Source organism: Anas acuta, chromosome 3 (genome assembly GCF_963932015.1).
Source record: "Anas acuta chromosome 3, bAnaAcu1.1, whole genome shotgun sequence".
NCBI classification, from domain to species: domain Eukaryota; kingdom Metazoa; phylum Chordata; class Aves; order Anseriformes; family Anatidae; genus Anas; species Anas acuta.
Genome location: NC_088981.1, coordinates 90,843,257 through 90,867,657, shown reverse-complemented (window position 1 = coordinate 90,867,657; position 24,401 = coordinate 90,843,257). Strand labels below are relative to the sequence as shown.

The 24,401-nt window shown below is 37.0% G+C and overlaps 1 protein-coding gene across 1 annotated transcript in view; it reads right to left on the bottom strand.

Moving 5' to 3' along the window:
- EYS (eyes shut homolog) overlaps nucleotides 1-24,401 on the bottom strand; it is an 830,760-nt gene that overhangs the window by 32,545 nt on the left and 773,814 nt on the right. The window contains exons 42-44 of the mRNA XM_068678264.1: nucleotides 10,983-11,165; nucleotides 5,142-5,308; nucleotides 4,791-4,935 (exon numbers count right to left, since the gene is read on the bottom strand). Coding sequence (XP_068534365.1) covers nucleotides 4,791-4,935; nucleotides 5,142-5,308; nucleotides 10,983-11,165 — 495 coding nt within the window. The remainder of the gene's footprint in view (nucleotides 1-4,790; nucleotides 4,936-5,141; nucleotides 5,309-10,982; nucleotides 11,166-24,401) is intronic.

The window sequence follows — 24,401 nt, the reverse complement described above, 5'->3', positions numbered from 1 at the left end:
ACAATAATGGGTATTTCTTCAGTTTATAATAGATATCAAGAACATACGGACTTTCTCCATTGTTTGTTTCACAGTCAGGGAATTCATAATTAATTATTACTTATGTGACAATTATAGAAAAAGATAACTGCTTTGTGCCTTAGTATTTATTGATATAATTCTGATCTTGTTAAAAATATTGGAACATTTATCAAGATGGTTGACTTGAAAATACTTTGACTACATATAATTTTGAGACTTTTCCCTCAGATCATGTTATCTTTATACAAAGGAGTAATAGAGAACAGCAGTCATTTCACATTTCACTGACACAACTATTTGTTGACCCTTAATAGCTCAATAGGGTAAGGAAAGTGTGATTTTCACAGTCTGAAGAAGTCATGTTTCCAGAATAGCTTTACAAATCCTAATATAGTATTCATAATTTACATTCTTACATGAACATTAATTGAACACTAGTTCATTGGACCTAGCTTTATGTAATAAGCCATCTTCTTCTATAGCAATATTGTTTGAGTTCATTTACTGATGATCAACATTTTCAAGCTTGGGTTTAGAAATATTTGACATAATGACAAATGACATAATGACAAATTATACAATCCATAAGGTAAGCTGTAGCTTTTTATTCCCTCAGAGAATTATTAAAGAAGGAAGGTCAATAGAAGCTATGAAAAACAAATACATCCACTTTAGATAATCTAGATACTGAAATAGATATCTTCATTTTAGCTCTGCATTTCTTTTTTTTTCTTTTTTTCCCCTTCACTTTTGGAAAATATGCCGTGAGACTTTAGATTATGAGACTATTCTGTTGAAGGTGTGTATGTATGTATATATATATATATATATATATATATATATATATTAAGAATCATAATTTATTTTGACCAAAATGTAGCAAAACAAGTATTTTAACAACTGTTAGAACAGTATTAGACAAATTTGCTTTCTTAGGATTTTTCCTTATTACACACACTTTGTAGTTCTGTTTATACTGCCACATAACTGGTAATTTAAAAACTCATATTAAGCAATTTAAAACAAACCTAGCTTGATGACTATTTGCAATCTTCATATTACATCCCTCCTTTGCTTTTAACAGTGTTAGTTTTAGGCCACCACATACTCAGTACTCCTAACTGATGTTTCATCTGTTTATCAGTAGTAGATAAAGCATGTTCTGTTCTCATGAGTCTTGCTAGAGTGCTGAGAAAAAGCAGCCCAGTGCTCTGTGTAAACAATGGAAAGCACAGTGAGTACCCAAGAACTGGGAAGGTCACCATGGAAAATAAACTGGCATTCGTGACAATGACTAGTTTGATCGTACCAGCAGAACACCTAGGTTAGAAACAGCTTCTGAGCATTTGTAAACAGAGCATACAGTAATTACTGGAGCGTATTTTGGCAGAGCTTTATGAGTTCAGTTGAGATTTTCATTTAATTTTCTTATTTCTTCTAACTGTTAGTCAGTAGGATGTAGGTGAAGGACTCGAGCAAGCACTACACAAACTTCTGCAGAGCGATCAGCTGATGAATGTGCCTTCTTTCAGACGTGAATTCCCTTTACTCTGCCAGTTCTGGGCCTCTTAATGAGAAACTGCCAACTATTCTGAATAGTGGAGAGGTTTTCTGTCACAGCCAAGTTTGCAGGACGAACTCAAAAGAAGCTTCTGAATTTGTGAGTTGAACTCAGTTTGATCCCAAAGATCAGAGTTTGATGCAAGTTAGCTGAAAGCAGATGCAGCAAGACAGTGAACTCACAGAAGATGCACTACTACCTCTGTAGTAGTATCGTAGTCTTTAGTCTAGTGGCTCCTTAGACCACACTTGGACCTTTCTGTTAATGACAGAAAGGTCATTAACCTTTTTTACTCTAAATGTAATGTATAGCTTTCACCTCAGTCAAACAGAGCTCACAAAACAGATCCCTTCCTTCTTTGTCTCCCCTACTAACAACAATATCTGCCACTATTTTTCACCAGATCCTAAATGATGTCTGCTCCTTTTGTGGCTGCCTCAAACAAAAGGTCAGAAAAGGTTTCTCCTTTAGTATAGTCATAGAAATGCAAGCATAATTTTGGCTTTTTGTCTGGTTTTCCCTGTAGCTTATCTTGCATTATTACAAACCTTTAATTTTAACCTGTACCCAAATACCTAATGTCATAATGTTCTTGTCTGTTCTTGTCTTGCTTTTGCACCTCACAGATGACAAGTTCCTTTCTTTTAGATCTTGAGGGGACAGTCATCGTGCAGATACACCATCTCTGAAGCCATGCATGCATTTTGGACTTGGTGCTCATACATGATGACAAACTCTTCCCTTTTTGTAAGATACCATCAAGACATAACAATTCGTACACAAGAATGGACCTAAAGCTTGTTCCTCCCTGCTAGTCCCCTGTCTAGGCTGCAACCTTAGCTTTGATTTCTATCATCTTCTCATTTTCCTGCTTGCTGCCTTGTTAGAGGAGCAATCACCAAGTGGGGATCAATAAAAGTCCTGAGAAACTGATAGAGAAATGCTACTTTGCATGAGGCTAGAGGAAGTCATGGTCCTGATGTAGCGTTTCCATTGTGAAGGAAGAAATAAACATTTCTTCTACTGACAACTAGAAAAATGTTTGCACCCACTGCTTTGTAGTACAATTCTTTTGAGACCAATGAACACAGTGTAAAATAGGACTTACGAGTATAGTATCGAAAGAATTATGAGTATACTCCTTCTATATAGTTTAATAAAGACATTTATTTTCAGTTCCATCCTCTCCTATGGAAATTCAATAACAACTGCTAAAGACACATAACCTTGCATGAGCAAATGGTCTGAAACAGTAGCTGTACAGAGGAAAATCCTGAGTGATTGCAAGCTGTTACTGGGGGCAGTGGGTCTGCAGCAGCAAGGCTGACCTTCTCAGTGTTTCTTGATCCAATAGTGATTGCTTATAAAAGGAGAGGTACACTGTGCTATTAGAAGCAAAATGGTTTTAATAAATCATGTCTTTAAAAGCAGCCAACAGAAGCTTTCCAAAAGTCTGAGGGTTTTAATCAACTATATGCTAGACAAATTTATCTTGTTACTTCCAGAGTTTTATGTGGACTCCCTACAGCTCCAGATTGGCTGAAGTACAGTGGTTACAAATTTTCCTTTATGTTAATGATATTGCAGTTCCCCCTCTGGAGGACTATGGAGATTTATTTCTGATCCTGGGGGCTGAGAACTGAACCTGGGGAGACTTCTGAGTTAGAAGAACAAATGAGAAGCTGACTACATGAGAAAAGGTCATGGGAAATCAGTTGTAGGGAAATGTAGCTTCCTTCAATGTCAATATGATCTGGAGAACAGACACAAGCTGATACTGAGAACAAGAGCATGAAATTGATTACCAAATAGAAGAAACTTAATACTGTGAATGACAGGGACAATGAGAAAACTGTTTATGTGTTACATTAAAAAAAAAACAACTGAGGTAGAGCCTTCTTTTTAAACAGTAAGAAAAATTGATCAATAGTAATGATAACTAAGAGTATCTGAGCTTTGAAATATTTTGCATTTTTGTCATCATTCTATGATTTGCATTGTCATAAGACCAAACCTTGAGATTATATATCTATTAAAACAAAACAAAACAAAACACGAAAGAAGGGCATCTCCCAGAAACTTGGAAGCTCTGAGGATTCATTTGCATACATTGGCATCCAGAAATCATGAACTACACTTGGAATAAAGGATCATATTGGAGAATTTACATTTAGAAAATTACTATACTGTTGGATTTATGCTTTGAAACTGGAATTAGGAGATGAGTTAATAAATTCATAGATGTCAGCTAGGACAAAACCAGATGGATTTAAGTTTGTACTTTTATGCTTGTCTTCATGAACTCGAATTTGGGGATGTTGTAATAAGAAAAAGTAAGGTGATGGCTAGAAAAGAGGCAGTTAGGCAATCTTAGTGGCAATGGAGTGTACTGGTGTATGAAAGTGAATTTTATTGCCATACTTGCCTTTCATAATGCACCCCTGATTCATAACTAGGAACTCAAACTTTGCTCTGCTATAATAAAATGTTTTACTTTCATGTGAAAGGTGTTTAAAATAAATTGAAGTTTATCTAACAAATATAGAGCACATTTTTTCTATAGAACTAAGGAATGCATATAAACAAGTGATGTGAGCAAATCCTTTGCTTAAATGCTGATCCAATTGGTAGAAGTTGAATTTAGATTTCTACAGAGCTTAAAATATGAAGGTTAGAGGTAGGAATTATCATCTGTTATATAAATAGCTGAAATATTCCTTACAGACATCATAGACACCTAACCTGTCCAAAGGAAAAAACATAATGCCAGAGAAAAAAAAAAAGATTCAGATTTTATGATACCTTATCAGAAAGGAGCCTTTAGCATGAAAGCTATTACCCAAACCAGCACTTACAGTGACAATGGCTAGAACTAGTTGGGAGAAGAATCTAAATTACTTTGCCATAGTGAAACAAAACTGTTTTGGAATGATACAATAGAACAGGGGCAGATAAAAAGAAATGATAACATGTCAAACTTCTGTTCTTATCAGAAACAGAAAGTGTTAAAAATGTTTAGCAAAGCATTATGTTTTGCATTATGTTTTTTAGTCACCACAGGGTAATAATGAAAAAGCCACAGGAATTTCAGCCAAATACATTCTAGTTTGTTTCCTTTTATGACAGAGTTTTTAGATCCTTATTTCATAGACAACTGAAACAATCTGACACATGTTTTAACAGGAATTGAAAACTGTATAATCTTTACCTTGAAAGCTGTTCTTAAATCTGGATCCCTTTGGTAGGAGTTCTGGAGTATACTCATGATAGCCTCCTAAATAAAACTGACTGAAGACATTGAGTCCAACCAGTCTTCCAGGAGAAGTGACAGTTTTATTCTTCTGATCATCTACCTTTCAATAGAACATTTATATTTGTTACAACAAAGCTTTCTACCTTACCTGGGAAAGCCTAAAGAGGAGAGCCCTCCAAACATAACAGGGAAATATAAAACAGTCATTTTAAAGATTTTCATATTGAATGGAGGGGTGTATGGGGGGGAACTCTACAATCTAAAAGTCTATCCTTCTAAAATAAATATATATACATATATTTTTACCTTCAGCCAGCCTTTCTGGTGGTATCTGCCAAGATGGATGACATGAATTTTGAGTGTCAGATCAAGTGGTTTACTAATGATTGTTGCTGTGCCAGAACCTAAATTGTAGCTATATACTACTCTGCCATCACGGAGGCCTAACACCAGAAAATCATCTCCATTCAGACCTGGAAAGACAAAATTAGAATAGCTACTTCTTCCAGGATTCAGTGAATACTGCAGCATAAAATATTTTTCAAATCCACGGAAAATACATCAGTTTAGGAAAATTTTAACTAGAAAGGTTTTAAATTTTGAATCTATTTTTAACATCCATTGTTCAATTTATGTCACAAATTCCATTATTCTTGTGGATTTAAAAGAGAAACTTCAGAGATTTGTAAAATAATTATAGCTTTTTTGGAAGGAAGATATATTTATTTATTTAGCTAGTTAGTTAGTTAGTTTCTGTAGGGTAGGCTAGTTACATCCACAAATCCTGTTGAGCCTGGTGGGTTTAGTAGTTGTTGCTGTTCTTCTGCCTGCAGTATTAATAGATTCTCAACCTCCTCCAAAGTCTAAGTCATACTTAAAAATACAAACAAAACAAATTTAAATTCCAAGTTAGAGAGGCCATGGCTTAATTCTATCCCAATACACTTTCACGATAAATACTTTTCTTTTGAAACAGCAATAACCAACAGCCTCAAAACCTGAGGGTAACTGCTACTATGAGGTTAGGACAAGGTAAGGGAAACCATAGTGTTATGAGCCTGGGGAAGCTCAAGCAGCTTCTAACAAGCTTGGCCAGCTGCCCATGACCCTGAAACATCCAAAAACTTTACTACAGCTACCCCTGGTTAGGGATTGTCAAACACTGGTGCTTAGCACTTAGCTGGTGCTCGGGAGAGACCTTTGTAAAAGCCAGGTGTAAAACACAGCTAATGGAGGCAGCAGTTTGTAGCAGTAGTCTGTGGTTTGTGTGGAAGGGTGCAAAGAAGGGGTCCGCACATCGCTCAGAATTCCCCACTCTTTCTTCTTCTGTATCTATTTTTAACTCCAGAGTATTTATTACTGAAGTTTCTCTGGTCAGAATATTCACATCTCAATTCTCTGAATTTTTCTTAGAACTTTCAGTTTAGAACTAATTGCTTTGTAAATCTGCAGCACAGAAATTAATTTATTTACATTTAGGTCAATATATGCTATCACTAGCAGAAATTCTTCAAAAGAACAATATTTTAAAGGGACATAGTGAGCTTCACAGTTAAAGGTCCCCTCCTGAACTACCTCCTACAGTTTAACTCCAAAGCAGGAATCATTGCTGGCTGCAGCTATGGTGAAATCAAAGGGAGAACTGGGTGGTCCCTCAAGTCAGAAAATTCCAAGATGTGCACATTCCTGAAGAGGTAAACCCAAAAGGTGACAGGAAACATCATTATCTACAAACGAGGCTTTTTTTTAGCACTGTACTTTTTACTGCGTTATGCAGAAAATGTGACAAAACCCATTCATTTATGGTCACAGACTGCAGCAGAGGTTGTGAATAGACATAGAGGAAATATGCTCTTTCTGTGTGTGCTTCTCTTTCAGTAGAGCAATGTCTGAAAAAACACTGGACTGCTGTGAATGGAAGAGTGTCAATAATCAGATTTTAATATCTAATAATATTTACAAAGGTGACAGAACAAAAAAAAAATCTGAAAGTTGTAAAGAAATTTACAGAGGAATATTGGGCATCATGATGGATGTGAAATTACTACATCATCTAAACATTCTAAGGTAAATATAATACTGTAATCACTTTGTATAACCTCAGGGGGAAAAAAAAAAAAGTTGAGTTTAAATTTAATAGTGTTATGTAGTTGGAATTTCCTTTCTAGGATTCTTGTTAGTAACCCCTCTTAAACATGCAAGAGATAAGCCCTTAACTTCCACAAGGACATAAGCTTATTTAACTATGAACAGAAATGTGGCAATATGATTACTTCGGGTAGGAAGAGATTTAAGAAGTCAGTGAAGTCTTAAAGAAAATCTATGAATAATCTAAAATACATTTTTTTTTCCTGATATTGATAGCTTCTTTAGATTTTTCTCTCTAAAATTATTTGTTTGGGGTAAATTGTTAGTTTTTTTAAGAAGGTTTTACACTAATGGCACTGGTCAGAATTATAATGGACACAACAAAAACCCAGTGAGGATGAAATCAACCCAGTGATCAAATCAACCATATTTCATGCTGAGGTAGGCTAGTCTCAGCTAACAGCCATGCTCCCATCCATCTGCTCACTCACTCTTCTCAGTGGGATGGGAGGTGGGGGGGTGACAAGAACAGGAGCAAGAAAGCTTCTGAGGCCACCAACACTTTGCCATGGACACCTCATGGACGTACAGAGAGTGCCAACTTCTAGCTCAGCCTGTGGGAGCAGGAGATTTTTTTCTAGAATTGTAGCCCAAGCCAGGGGTCATACACAGACCTGAGATGAAAAGCAGGAGGCATGTCCTCTATGACCGGGAGAAATCCAGAGGATGGTTAGTCTGACTGTTGTGAGAGGTTCAGCATTAAGTTAGGTGAGATATTAGAGCTAGGGTGACTTACCCCACTTTGTTTTTTTTAACCCACTTTGTGGGGTAAGAGGGAGAAGATGTTAGGCACCTGTGTATTAGACATCATCTGATCATACTTCACAAGAGGTTAGACACAACATTAATTCAGTTCAAATATAATACGGGAATTAATGTGAGATGAAAACTGAGTTGGGGATAGTAATCCAGAAATATTAACAGAATAAAAGAACAAAGAAGCCGGTCAGAGTCTGGAAATAAAGAATGATCCCATCCTTGTTTTGTGTCTGTGTAGATGATCTAGGCAGGGTTGACAGGAGAGGGGAGTTAAGTGGGATTCTGCAGGAGAATGCTAAGAGAAATGGGATGAAATGGAGAAAAGGGAACACAGAATATTAAAAATGCTTCCTTACAGCAAGATTACAGGCTGCGAAAAATCTCATACTCCTCATAGTGAGAGCATTATTGTTTGATATTTGATAAAAATAAATTGTTGGAACAGCAGCATCTCCTCCCAGTGAAGTAGGCAAATTTCACTTGGTAGGAAATGCTGCTTTCTGGTAATGAGAATGGGAGTTACTCGATCTCCCCAGCCATTTGAACTAAGAAGAAAATTAATATAACTGCTATAGAGCAGTTCACCTGACACCTCATTGCTTCCCGGTCTTGCTGACAGCTGGTGAGCTGCTGCCCACCCCTGATCTGACACAGAGGTGCAGGAATATATTGTTACTGGGTGGCAGTGTTCATGAAAAAAATAGATGCCGAATAACAAAAAGACAAGTTTCCACTTGACAACTACATAATAAGCCCATAATGCTAGTATTCTGGTTAATAAAAATGACACCATGGAAGAGCCAATAATAATCTTTTTTGAACTCAGTTCAGCTAAATATGTCTGCAAGGATTGTACTTCACAATAACTTTGACACTAGAGGGTACATCTTGCAGGCAGGCCTTTTGGAAACAGACTTTGGTGCAAAGAAATTAATTCAGTTGTTTGGATCTGTATTATATGTAAGCAATTTATTTATGTATTTATTTATTGCATTCTGTTTTGATTGATGTAGCTCAAAAAGAAATTCAGGTTATTTTTCACCATTGATGCTGTTAATTTTATATTTGCAGTTTTTTCGATTCTGAGTAAAGGCAGTGGACAAATGGTTATAATTTGGTTATGTTTCCTACAATTTCTGTACTGACAGTTTGAAATTCTGTTCCCAAGGTTGCAGAAACGTGTACAAATGCTGTGGTTTGTTTTTGTCAGTGTTCTTTTGTGTTTGTATTACAAGAGTTTTATTTATGATTATTATTAAAATTTAATAATGGGGACACTAGTTTCTGAAAACTGCTTTCTGAATGACTGGATGGAAATGTTTTGGCAATGATGACTCCATGTACCATCTCTAATTGGTTAGCTGAAAAAGACAAAATTTCCTCCATCTGCAACAATAAATAATTAGTAAGTGAAAGGAAAAGCTGCCAGGGAATAAACCAGGGAATGTTATGGAAGTAAATGTGGCACCAGTGGTAGACTTAGATATAATCAAAATGCTGTTCAATATAATTCAGTTAGCAGCACCACCCTAAATTTTCACTAAATTTTTGGGGGAAAAAAAAAAGGAGAAGAAAAAAAAAGGAAAATAGAAAAGCCAGATTCACACAAAGAGGCAAAGCAAAGTTTTGTATTTAATAAACTCCCAGTGGTTTAATGTTTGTATTAAGCTAATTTGGATAACCAACTCAATAAATTAAGTAAATCAGCTTGTGGTTGTTTGTCCATGTGCTGTGCCAAGGTATCATGGCACAGTGAAGTCCAGTTGATCAACAGAGCTGCACTAACTACATCTGACAGGATCTTCCCAAATGAAAAGTAACCAGCTTAATTACATCACAGATATGTAAACTGCCAAGCCAACCTAAGCTGACGTGTTAGTTTGCATTGCAATGGGCTAACTCCACTGTCTGCCACAGAATGTACAGGAACATTTATTAATGTTTCTTAACTGTTTCTTAACAGTTATTAAGAAACAACAGAAAACAAGACTAAAAAAAAGCCCCAAATGAATTAACGCAGTAAATTGAGGACACTCTGTATCTTATTGCTGTGATATACTGGAGTAATTTTGTGCAATGTGTATGTAAATTAGGCAAAAAGGCACATCATCAAACCTCCCTTATAGGCTTCAACAATATGCATCAGCTCTAAATCCAAGACTTAATTCAAATTGCAGAAACAGCTATGGTAAAGATAAGTAATATGTTTCCAATGATCTATGAACTATTAAGTAGTTTCTGCCCTGACTGCTGAATATCTGCATTAACAGTTTATTAATGTTTTTCCTAACTTTCATCAGTATTGCGGGTCCTGTTTAGACAGTGATGCTAAAATGGACAAAACACAAATAGTAATATTTTACCCCATTTCAGTGCTGAGGTTATGTCAGCCTACTACAGTGGGCTGCTGTGCAGATATACGTAAAACGTTGTTAAAATCTTAGTCCAGGTATTGTAAACAGATATATATTACCCACTTCTCAGCTGTGTTATTGAGACCAAGTTGAATACCTTGCTGTACAGATTCCAGCAGAACTTATAGCTAGCTACCTTGGGTTAACTTGCATTGAGGGATGTCAAGGTTAGGGTCTAGTATTTCACATAAAGAACACAGAGTCCAATTCTCACTGCCACAGGGCTGTATTTCAGTCCTGTGGGCCATGGAAGTGCAGCCACCGTGATAACAGCAGCAATTCATGGCCGTTCCTCTGGCAGGTTGTTTGAGGACACAGGAAGAAGAAATGACAGGGTGGCTGTCACATGCCAGATAGATGAACTGATTTTCCAATAAAGTGAGTGTCCATGTTAGAAGATTTGAGGCAGCATGTTTCAAAAATGGCCACCAAATCAATGTAATCAATAATGTAATTGATAAATAAATGTAATCAACAATTAAATGTTTGTGACTGAAAAGAGAATCTTAATCTTTTAGTTTCTATATATTTTGTTCAGAAATCTGAACCTCGAGCATCAGATTAACTGTTTCCAGTAATTAAAGTTAAGTTACACTTCTTCTCTATAGAAAAAGAAAAAAAGAACAACAAAAAAACTACTACTACCACCACCAAAACCCTGATTGTTCACTGTGTTTACAAAGCTATAAAGTATTGAAGAGATTATTTTCCTCCTAATGAAATTATATCATGAAAAGAATCAAGAAAAAGCTGTGTATATTTTCATCCTACTTGCTTGATGAATATTCTAAAGTCTGTAAGAATATGTAACAATAATAAAGCTTACCTTGGCCCTTTTGTCCAGTGAAAAATATCAGGTTATCTTGTAAAGCTGAGTGGTGATTTACCAACTGAAATTTCAAGCGGAATTCATAGTAGAAGGTGATATTTGGGATTGTAGAATAAGCTAGGAATGAAGTATAGCCAAAAGCATCTGTGCCACTGAAACTGGGCTGGCTAATGCTAATAACTGTTTAAAAGAGACAGAAATTCAGTGTTAGGGCAAATTCTTTAACATACATATTTGAAATTTGTATTTAATAGTCTGTTCTAAAATTAAAACCTAATAAATAATACCAATAAATTGATATGCTGTAATATTTTACATACATGCAGACATAGCTCAATTTTTCCTTTAATTTTACACAGCCCTTCTTTTACAACTAAATTACTGGCAACTACTGCCATCTCCTGGTCTCTACATAGTATTGTTATAAACTGAAATACACTGCAGTATTTACCCAGAGCTCAGACAGACAAAAGAAAACACACAAAGAAATTCTCCTGTTAAAGAAATGCCATCCTACACACATCCCAGTGAAAATAAGTACAGGGATATACTGAAGCAGTTAAGGAATAGTAATTCTTCACATGTGGAGAAGTAATAGAAATAATCATCATAATATGATGAGTTTACAGTGCTGTGAATAGGACCTATATGAATTATATTGTTAGGACCTATATGAATTTTATTGTTTCACACTATTTCCTATACCCTTTGAAATTTTTGAATATCCATGAATTTGGAATATAAAATGTAAACTTTACAGTACGGACAAGTTATTTAACATTATTATTATTATTAAGGATCAATTTAATAAAAACTTGTTGGGCATTGACCAAACAAAGCATGCAGTTTTATAAAATAGTTTGCCAGCTGCTGCTTCCTCAAAAGCAGTGAAAGTTATAATTTCATTAAAAAACCTACCAGTTTTGTGATGCAGAAGTTTATACTTTATATGGTAAAAAATGGTAGAATTAAAAAAGCAGATAAAAATGCAAATAAAATCAAGTCTGTACACATATATCTGTACTGGTAAACAGTTGGTCGAGTTCTGGTTCAAGCACATACACGGCATCAGGGACTTCCTGCTGGAGCCAAATATCCAGGCTGCTGTCAATTGTTGCAGTCAGTGCCCAGAGCAAAGATAACATAATGCTCATATTGACAGCATGATTTAGTGAAAAACAGGATAGGAAGGCAGAATAGCTGAGCTTAATCCTGGAAGGCAGAGTGTGGGGCTAGATTTTAAAGATTTGAGCACTAATACACAACTGATACGAGCACCAAATGTGGCTGGATCTAGCTTTACTAATGATGGCGGTAGGATGGATTGGGGGAGGAAGAAATGCATAGGAGCACCATGTACAAACCAGATTGGGAAGTCCTGGTCAAGAATTATAATCTTCCCCAAGTAAATCTACGTTAGCCTAAATACCTTAAAACATCTAGCCCTAAATACTTACAGTTTGGGAGAAACAGTCAAATGTAATTGTGCAAATTATATCACCACCTCTAGTTTGTGGAATCTACTTCTAAATTTGCAAACTGGGAAATTTGCCACATTGACACCGATTACTTTATTATCTGAACCTGACAAAAGGTGCAGATGTAACCACAGAAAACCTTTTATGGCACAAAATTCAAGTCTGCAGAAAAACAGTGTGTACTGTCCCATTTATTAAGCACTACTTCACATTATGCCTTGTTCTGTGATTTCAAACAGGAGCCAGGAAATTTCCATATGAAATGGTTGTTTTGTCCTAATTACAACAAAACTGGCAACGATTTTGTTCTTCTCAACATAGTCTCGTTGAACATAACCTCAGGTCTTAGATCTTTATGAGTCATGTGAGTTTGAAGAAACAACTCTCATACTTAAATCTGGTGTTGGCTGCAGTCCACTAGTATTCCCTCAGACTACCTCCACGTGGCTGAAGACAGATCAAGTTCTCCATTTTTTTTCTTCTCAGGAAGCTATGACAGATTGCTCCTTTAACATGAACTTTTTCTTTCTTTCTTTCCTTCTTTCCTTCTTTCCTTCTTTCTTTCTTTCTTTCCTTCTTTCTTTCTTTCCTTCTTTCTTTCCTTCTTTCTTTCCTTCTTTCCTTCTTTCCTTCTTTCTTTCTTTCTTTCTTTCTTTCTTTCTTTCTTTCTTTCTTTCTTTCTTTCTTTCTTTCTTTCTTTCTTTCTTTCTTTCTTTCTTTCTTTCTTTCTTTCTTTCTTTCCTTCCTTCCTTCCTCCCTCCCTCCCTCCCTCCCTCCTTCCCTCCCTCCTTTCCTCCCTTTCTCCCTTTCTTTCAAACATCTTACTCACAACAAAGAACATACCTCTTTGGTAATTTAAACAAGAAGAATTACAACCCATGTGCCAACAAATGTCAAAACCTTGACAGACATTGTCAAATAGGTTTAAAATACTTCTTAGAATTATCAGTTCAAAATTTAATGGATGCCTCAGTGATAGTCAAGTTAGAAACACCTCAATAGAAGTGACATGTTTTGAAAAACACTGTGCAAAGGGGGAAGACCATACCAAAGGAGATGTATCAGAGAATGTCAATGTGACACATTACTTAAGAGTTCTTGAAGGCAGGACAGCTATTTCTGACAGGACCTTTAATGAATGGCTTACATCCATGACCTTTAACATGGATGTACCCTGAACGAACATCTATTCAGGAGAAGAAGATGGGAGCTCTTTCTTCAATCTAAATCATGATAAACATTCTGGTTCAGACCTTAACTACACGGCAATTTTACCTACACTTTGGGTACCCACTACTTGAGTATAAAAATTGAACTTTACTTTCATGTTCTTCTTAAAGAGAAGGCTTACATGGCATCATAACTTATGCACTCTTACAAAAATAAATAAAAAATAATAAATCTGGTATGTAATAATTGTTTCTTTGTCACAATAAAAAATAAATCATTGGCATTTAGTATTTGTTATACTTTTTTAATTTCACAGTATTACTTGCCTATTTCTATTTTATTCAATATTTATTTACAATAGGAAAGAGACATCTAGGTCCTAAGCCTCCCACCTGTTAGAAGCAATGTGCACAAGTACACCATGGGTGGCAGTGATCTGACCACTTGAGGGCATCTACGCTACAGATGTCCATGTAACAGCTCGCTACCCCAGGTTGTATGTTTTGTTGGTAGAAACATTAAGCACACTTAGGATGCAGTTACTTTCATCTAAAACACATCACTTAAGTAGGTCAGGTGAATAGCATTCTAAAATGCTAATTTGACCCCACCAAGCACATAAACAGCCTTGGGCAGTAAGTTAGAGAAGAGTATTATAGACCTCTAAAGTTAGGTGGGATGAAGACTACCTTCTCTGTATCCTGCAACTACCTCCCAGCCTGCATCTCCTTTGTTTTTGGTACCTGGTATCGTAAAACTGAATGATTTAGAAATTCTGAAATAGTTCTCTATGAAATAATGAAACTTTTTTTTTCTTTCTTTTTTTTTTTTTTTTTTCCCTCTGGTTTTAAAGAATGGGAACTGTAGGACACTCAGAAACTAAATTATGTGTTCAAAGTGGCACACAATGGCTGAAGTGGACTGAAGACCTGAGTATAGGTGTCTAAACTCCAGACTAGAGCACAGCCACTAAGCATTCCTTGCATATTGAGCTTTTCAGTTTCTTACCCTGGGTGTTTGAGCCCAGCACCTTTCAAAATCCCTGACAAGATATAATTTTCTTAATTTGCATCTTTTGGCTACATGAACATCTCCTCTCATCATCTTGTCAGGACTAGGTTAAAGGTTGGACTAGATGATCTCAGAGGTCTTTTCCAACCTGAACAATTCTATGATAATTAAATCCCTTTACGGCCTTTTTGCCCAGTTCTGAGTGTAACCGTGCATTTTTGTGGGGCTGTGAAGTACTCTCAATAACATATCCAGCATGTAGGCGCTTAAAGCATCCCTGCTGTGCTAGAGCTTCTGGATACAATAACAGACACCACCAACCAATGGCTTTCAGGATAAACAATTTATGTCAGAATAGCAGCACAGAAACAAACAAAAATCTGTAGTACAAATACCCAGGTCAAAACGACAGTAAATCCAGTAATTCATTAATATTGGGCTAAGTGTAAAATTTGCATAACCCTGGTTATCAGAGAGGCCAGCAGAGAGCAGGGCATGGCCTCTCCTCTGGATGAGGAAATCAGACACACTGACAAGTTTGGGGAATTTCAAATAATTCCCTGATTAGACTATCCTCCTTTATTGTTGGGTAGTGGAAGGACTACCTGAACTTGTCAAACAGCCCTCACATCCCACCCTTGCTCCCCTCTGTGCCTGTTCTCTCCCCTGTGTGCACAGTACCTGAATGCTACCTGAAGTGGTGCATAACCATTGGATGGACCTATACTTACATCAGGCATGTAGTCACCAGACGAAGAAATACCACACAAGGAAACCATAGCATTATGCTCACAGGCATATTTTGTGAAAACCATTATAAGTTATTTTGTTTTAGTTCCTCACAGTTTTCTCCACAGTGTTGGAGCAGTTTCTGACACCTACTAAAAGTGAGCTGCAGTGTCTAATTAACTACCCTATCTTTAGCAGGCAGGTACACGCAGCAAGTGTTCATAAACAGTCCTCCCTATGGTGATCTCTGAAGGGTAAAAAGTATTTAGATATGTTAATTAATCCTGAGTCAAAAGCTTGCATTTCAGGCTAATCTAATAAATCTAACTTGTCAGAAGATACTTATCCATGTTTTATCTGTTTCTGGGTGGTTGCTTACAGTTTTATGCCACATTTTAAATCATGATTCTTCTCTGCACTGTGTTATTTATCAACAGGTCTTTATCCAATCACATCAAAACCTGAAAGGTTATGGTGAATATGTATGGGTGTAAAATGTTCAGTCTTTGAGATATCTTTCATACAATGACCTTCATTAGTCTAAATTTAAAACAGACTACTTTGCCATACTCTTACATATTTTTAACTTAAAAATGCAACAAACAAAAATCCCACAACTATATGAAAAACACAGTAGATGGTAAATTCACATCAAGTAATATAACTCCACCTTTTCCTTTTATTCTCTATCTTTTTATTTTAAATGTATGGAGCCAAGGTAGAAAATTGTGTAATCTTGAAGCCCTCTTTTCCTTGAGAAATAGTCCTTCAAAATGTTATTTTCAAAAGACTTATTGCTGAAGGAAGAGCAGAGGGCACAGCTGTCTCCATTGGGCTCCATTGTTATTTTCCTTCTCCTGCCTAGCCACCATCCAAGCCAGCTTCCCACACTTTTGCTTTTGCAGTATACAGTATGAAGTCATAAAGCACAGAGTTTTGTCCCAAAGGCTATTCTTATGAGCCATGCAAAGCCACACTCCAAATTAACTGTGCCTAAAACACAAACAGCTCTGACAGAGAACTTGAAGCCTTTTATCAACTTTTTTTTTGTCCTTGATCTCATCCTGTGTCTCTCTGTCAGTCTTATGCCATTTATCACTGTCCTATTCTGCATTCCCAGTACCAAACAGGTAATAAGGTATGATATGTCCCATTGCCTCACAAACAAATAATGACAAATTATCCCATTATATAAATATATAAATACGGTTGGCTACCTACTTCCCTAGGACTGCATGTCACATCAGAGGTGAATACAAAAGTGGGAGGTGAAAAAAGCAAGTATAGTTTGAAAAAAATCTTAACAAAGAGGAGAGAATAAAGTGACAAGGAAGAAAGAGAAAAATGGTTTCATTATCTTTGTATTTTCTGTTATGAGTTAAAATAAATGTTCCTTTCAGCATTCACTGCCAATACATCTTCGACCACAGCTTTACAATTCATTGTAAAAAACAAGACAGATGAATGGGATAAAAAAGAGGTGAAGACTTCAGACTGTAGAATTACAATCAGAGAAGCCAATTCTTTACATTATAATTGACAATCTCTGAACAGTTATCAGCTGAGTGCCTGGCTCCAGGATGAGCAGCCATATACATTTGGGGATGAGTATTAATCAATTCTCCTAAAAAACAACTCACATACTTGAGAAGACAATATTGAAATGGGAATAACTGGTAAACATATTTTCCAGCCTTCCAAGATGTATAAAAGTCTTCAGAAATGTGTCCTTTGCTGTCATGAAATTCTGCAGCCATCATTCCTTTTGTTGGTTTGCAGTACAGCTTTTAGTAAACAAAATCTTGCTCCTGAGCATAGAAATATGAATGAACAGAGTGAAAAATATTCCCTTTGCTGAGTTTACAAAACCATTTTAAGTGCTGCTGGTCTGTTCAAGCTCTTGCTCATCATGTTTCTAAGGAGGCAGCAAAAAGGACAGGTGTTTAATTGACAAGCTATGCTCCTAATGAAAGTGGCTGGCTTAACAAAGCAAAGCAAATTACAAATCAATTTCTATAAATCAATATATATTCACAATGGCCGATTTTAAATACAAATTTGCATGCAGACCTCTGGCACAGGGAAGGTACCTCTGTGCAGGTACCTCTGAGGTAGGAACCTCTTTCTGTGCATGGCATTACATTACAAGGTATCAAATCAGGGATTGCTGGCTGACAGGTGAAGGGAAGACGAACTTTCTGCTACAACTCCCCCATCCTTTGTGCCTGGAAAGAAGTAGAGGGTTAGGGAGGACAGGGAGGTACTCAGGGACCAACAGTGGAAATGAGAGAGAAGGCTTGTTGTACAAACTGGTAACAGATACAGCAAAACTTGTGAAGGAGAGGTGAGATGAGCAAACTAAGCTGATATTTATTCTACATAAAAAACTGTTTTCTTTAACAATCAACCCACTTTCCTTACCAGAAGCTCTGTGAAATGCAAGGAGGTAAAGGTAAGGGTGGCCTGAGCTGCAAGGAGGAGCTGTGCCAACTGGGAGTTCAAGGGTGTATTAGATGACCCACAATGTCTGGAAGACTATTGTATGAGGAGTTTAGTGATCCACATAACGGCAAATTCAGGTGTGTGCTCCCCCCCAAGAAAAATATCTCAAGCATTCATTTTATCTGTTTTGTGGGATCAGTGGTATAGTTATGTGGTATTGTTATGGAGCCCATGGGCCCTATTAGCTTAGCTTATTTCTGTAACTCTATGGAGTAGTAATTTTTTCACTCCTAAGTGGAAGCTGAGATTTGATACAAAACTGATTTCACTGCTCAAGGATGAAACTGAAAAACTGGTAACATAGCAGTGACATCAAGTGTGTGCGTGTGACTGTGTGCATGTGTGTTTTGTACAATTTTTATGACATACCTTACTTTGGAGGGAAGGAAAGAGGGAAATTAAGGCCCAGATAAAAGCAAATGATCCAGAAAATAAATTCACTTGAACAGGAGAAAAGAAATCCTGATCAGCATTCCCCAAAGTCTCTTACCACTGACCAAGAGCCTTGTGAGGCATTTTTTTTTATCTGAGGAAATTCCCCTTGGGCATCCATCGTCACTGAACTGCACAATTTAGTCTGCAGATGTAAAAAGCTCTGAAGGTGACATTGTGTGACAAACATAGCTGCAGAGAACACTTCACTTGCAGGCTGATTTTCACTCCACAGAGTTTGGAGCAAGTGGCTATTCCCACTTCAGCACTTCGAAATGAATTTTATACATGGGGGAATACATCCTACAGAAAACACAGGCCAGACCCTCTGGACTGGCAAACATTACCATAAATGTTGCTCAGAAATGTGTTGCAATGAACATACTTACAGAGTGCTGTGAATACATGCTGGGCACAGCCCTTTTCAGTGTGTGTTCATCAAACACAATGTCACAGTTAGGATTCTATTTGATCTTGTCACAGTTATACCTTCACAAAGCAAAACTAAAATAAACTCCACTGTTTGGTCTAAAAGACTGCAGTTTACACAATTACTCACCTTCGCAATGCACACTCCATTGAAATGCTTCTCTTTCTTTTAAACTTATCTCTGAGTATACAAAGTGCTTGCCCTTGACTCCTGAAGCATAAAATGCTTCCTATTATGACCAACAGCTTTTCAGAAGGGTCTAATTTCTTGTGTAATATATAATTAACCACATCAAGGGTTGAGAACTCCAGGTGTTCATTTCCATTCCTGGTGAATGAACCATTTGTATTTCATGCTTTTCCATGAGCATTTATGAGGCTATCACAACTCAGCAGTAGAGTGACACCTGGATATTTCCTCTTTATGGTTTCTGATTTTTTTTTTATATTTGAATTTCTTACCTTATTTCAAACATATGGAGCTCATATTTTACAGACCATATCAGGTTCCTGTATGAGCCAGGGAATGACCTCAGATTGTACATGACTGCAGGTATTGGAAAAGGAAAAGAGATGAAAGAGAAAGAGAAAGAGAAAGAGAAAGAGAAAGAGAAAGAGAAAGAGAAAGAGAAAGAGAAAGAGAAAGGCTGGCGACTGAGATCATAGCAACTGAAGTTTTTGTTTTTGTTTTTGTTTTGATGTACAAGAATGGTGAACTCTGTTTAGTTTGACAAGTATTCTTAATAGTTTAGGCTAACTGAAAATACTTGACTTGCATTTCATGTTAACCTTAGTAATTTGGCCACATTTATATTTAAATTTTTATAATTAGAATTCTCTTATATTTTAAAAGAGTTGAAGTATGGACATGTTTGAGCTCAGGCTTTCTCCTTGAGTGGAGGAAGGACTGCAATTTTTCATTTAGATCAGATCTTATGAAATGATAAATCTCTCCAGGTGACAGCCCATTCTAGTTCTAACCTAATCCTCATTTGTTTCCATAATGAGTTGTTGATATGTCTTCCTGACCAACTTTTAAAAGTAAAAAAAAATAAATATATAGGAGGTATTTTAATAATAGTTTCACAGAAAAAATGTTCTTAGTGCTGTTGGAGAATGTGTGTTCATTGGTCTGAAATGGTAAGATTTGCAAGCACTTTCATTCACCAGTGTGATCCTAAACACCAGAGTAGGAAGATGCAGACACTTTCATTTACAATCTGCAAGAAACACAGTGTAAGACAGTTTTTACTAAATTAAATGTAAAAGGAAATTTATCAGACCAGGGCTTGAATTTTGGCTGCTTTTATACAAATCTAAAATCTACTAGCAATAACTGGTTTTGGTTTAAATGCTCTAGATCCCTTCATGTACAGCTTAAAAAAACTAAGTTATTTCAGAGACTGAGTCAAGCTGCCCATGCAGACATTGTCTCTGTTCCAAATTATTGTATATTGGTGATGTAAATTGCTAAATATTTTCCATTTTTTATTCCAGTGACTACAATCCTCTTGCAGGCATCATTTTTTTTCATGAGGGCTTTTAACACCAGAAATCAATAGTCTTAAGCTATGTCATAAAAGCTCACCTGTGCCCCCAGAAAGCAGCACAGAGGCACCAGCTGGTGGTGGAACTCAATTAACACTCCACCCCAGATACCCGTGTCCCATCACAAGAGCCATCAGCCCACCACAGGCTCATCTCCACAAGCTCAGAAATGCACAGAGCCCAAAGGCAGGTGGAAAACCATATCAGGCTCCAGAGGAAGGGGCACCCTGTCTGGACTGTCCCAGGAGAGCCTCAGCCCCAGTGTCTCAGCATGGCACCAACCATGATGCTGGAGTGGCTTTTGGACTGAGGGGGATTGCTGCCTGGGGCATGGGACACATTGTGAGATCCAGGTGCATCTCCCCCAAAGGAGAGACCACAGGGAAGTCCCAGCCAGCTCTTGGGGGGGGCTCGTATACCAAGGTGCCAGCAACTGGGGAGACTGGGATCCATGGGCAGCTACTGGGCAGACTGAGGGTGTGAGCCCAGCTGTTGAGAGGATCCATTTTGTACCATCTCTTTATTTATTCTCACTGATGAGATCCACTTGGTACCATCTCCCTCTATTTTTTCTCACTACCAGACCTCCACTGTGCTTAGCAAGAGTGGGGAGCAAGATGCAAGATGGGACCTTTGGTGTTCTCTGTGTGAGTGCTCTAAGTGTCCATCTGCAGTTTGTGTGGCTGGACAGGTATATATGTCCATGTGGGGTGTATATGTGTGTATGCAGCTGGGAACATGCGCGGTGCATTGCTACAGGCTGGACCTGGGTCATGGAGCTGCAGCAGCCTCACCTGTACCAGCTTTCTGGATCCAGCCCAGTTCCCCTAACAAACAGTAGTGAAGTGCTTCTAAAACTGGTGATAGAGAGTAGAGCTGGGTACCTTTATATTAAGAAGCTTGAAAGGAGCCTAGTGATTTTATGTAATTGCAATTTAGTGTTCATGTCTTCCCATATTATCGTCCTCCCACCCACTGACCCATTACACCTTATCTATGTGGCTTCATGAGAGAGATTTCAATATATAATGGTCAATTGGCAGTCAGAGTAACGTGGTCATCTAGTGATAAAAGCAAGGAAAGATGTGTAGTGACAGATAATGCATCTTACTATTTTTATATTTGGAAAAATGGACATGCTTTTAGAAAGCTTTTCTTGATTTCTGAACTAGTATAATGTAACTAAGGTAAACACAGAGCAATTGTTCCCAGCCTGGTTAGATTGCAGTATGCTTCATCTCCTTCAGAGACTGAAAAGTGCTTGTTAGCCCCAGGAGCTTGTCTATCTTCTCCATATTATATAGGTTAGTCTAATAAAAGTTACCCTCCATCTTTAAGTTTTTGCCTTGTTTGTCATTTGTATAATGCTGTATAGTTTTCTCACTTTTAGAATGCTGTGCGTTCCACATTAAATAATGTATTTTTAACACATGCCAGTTTTTCTTCCCCCCCCCCGAAGGTGAGAACAGTTATATTATCATATTCTCTTACATATCTGTAAAGTTTCATGTTGTTCTTAGTGTGACTTAACTCAACTGATAGCACTTGAAACTCTGACACAGGCAAGACCTGTAGCAGTGGGCTCATTTGTGGCTCTGTCAACATCTTGAGTTACTTTTACTTTGTCTTTTGTAAATAATATCTACTGACAAATAAACATGCTAGGGTTTAAACATGATAGGTTCATCAGCATTGATGAAGACCATCAATTATTTGATAAGTAGCTAGGAGAAACAGCTTTTCTTCAGTTTCAGACACAAAGTAGCATGAACTTGGTGACTAATCTTAATAGAGACAATGTTATTTCTGTGTCTTGAAGAGGAGAAAAATAAATATGCATGCATCTAGTCTTTAAATTTTATGGACCATTTCTTTCTAATAAATTTATTATCTGGGCCACTCATTTTGTTAGAGTAAACAATTAAAGTTGGCTTCTGTTTCTAATGCAATTTATATTGTTCCACAATTGTAATTAGGCAATCTATCATTATCTTCAAATGCCACACCAAACGTATAGCTTTGGTTTTGCTAGCGCTATTCTCAAGGCTGTACCCAGCATTCACTGCATTGAGTTTCTCACCTCTTTGTTCAGTTTTAGTTTATGTGACCAAAAGACCTTTTGCAGCTCATTTTAACTTTCAGAGCAACTTAACAAGACTTGTATCTGTGCTTACTTTATTTCTGTTCCTTCTAAACTCTTAAGACAGAGCTTGGTGGAAGAATTTTTCATGTTTCAATATTTTTTTGTTGCAGACTTATTCACCCTAAAAGATTTATACTCTGACCTACTAAATTATTTTTTTCTCCCCCATTTTTCTTTCTTATAGTGATGCTCCAGAAAAAGTTTTCCCTTATCACATAATAAAATTTCATCCTTTCTGTGCTTTCATATGCTTTAGGTTTGTAGTCTAACCAAACTCATGAATTTGTGTATTTTCAGTTTACACTAGAGACAGCTAACTACAAAGAGTTGTGGAAGAACCTAGTAAATTGAGGCAGATGACAGAAACAGTCCTAGCCTGACACAGAGAATGGTGGGCTCTAAACTTGCTGTCAGCAAAGGAAGAAGAGTTTTAGGAGTTTTAATAGGTGGTTTTGTGAAAACCTCAGCATACTTATAAAAAGAAATAGAGTACAAGAAATGATTAAGAAAAAGACATAGTCCTTTTGACAGAAAAATATCAAACACTGTGGCATTATCACACCTTGAATATTGAGGTCACCTCTGGACCCTCATCTTAAAAAGGATGCAGTAGAACTGAAAAGGAACAGAGTAGGCAGTCTGGATACAGCCTGGCTGGTGTACCAAGACTAAGGAAACAGTCTGGATTCTTTAGAAATCATTTTGAGAGGCTTATAATGAGGATGCCTAAAATCAGGAAAGGCATGCATAAAGTTAACAGGGAACATTCACAAAACAGGGAACCAGTTTAAAAGATCTGTTCTGACATAAAACTTGACACATTAAGGTCATTGGATGCATTGCAATGTGTCATTGCAATTGACACATGCAAGCAAATACTTCTGCGCATGTACTTCCAGTACTTCCAGTACTTCTGCACATGCTACACATGTACATCTGGAGTCATTTGTTGCAAGATGTTGTATATCAAATTTATACGGGCTCAAAGACCAATTAGAGAAGTGTGTGGAAGAAAAGAAATCTATCAAGGGTTAAGTGATACCCATACACTAACCCCAGCACATGAAGTCCCCATACTCCAGACATAAAAATACCAATACATTTTATACACTTATCTACACACTTACTTAGTGTCAGGGTGAAATTAAATGATGGATAAAACCTAAAAGTTCTACTGAAGAGTGTGGAAATTTCTTCTAATTGACATTTTAAATAAGAGGTAAAAAAAAATAAAAATATTTGTGATATGATGAAAAAGACAATGCAATCCTTTGATCTGACCTGAACATTACCTCATATTAATTTTGAAAAGCATTTCAAATGCACTTCTGAATCAGCTCAGAATCAGGAATTATTTTCTATATGCAGATGTGTCAATCATTACTTGTCATTACATTTTTAATTTGTTCTTTCTGACCTGAGAAATTCATCACATTGTAACACCTGGTAGTATCTTTATAACCCAGAAAGTACTGTTTATACAATCTTTTTATATACAACATGTACAAAGTCATGCTTCCCTAAGTACAGCAAAATTAAACTACAGGAGAAAATGTTTTGTCCAAAGTTCTCAGTCAAATATTTTTCTCAGGTTTTCCTAAGGCAAATTACTAAAACATCAGCCACTACCCAGTATTTCCTGGCTTGTCTACTCAGTTATGGGCCCCTCAGTACCAGAAGGACAATGAGATCCTGGAGCATGTCCAGAGAAGGGCTTTGAAGCTGGTGAAGGGCCTAGAACACAAGTCCAGGCTGAAATACTGAGGGAACTGGGGTTGTTTAGTCTGGGGAAGAGAAAGCTCAGGCGAAAATTGCTCTCTACAGCTACCTGAAAGGAAAGTGTGGGGAGCTGGGGTTTGGCCTCTTCTTGCAGAAAACTAGCAACAGGGCTAGAGGGAATGGCCTCAAATTATGCCAGGGGAAGTTTAGGTTGGAAATTAGAAGACATTTCTTCTCAGAAAGAGCAGTCAGGCA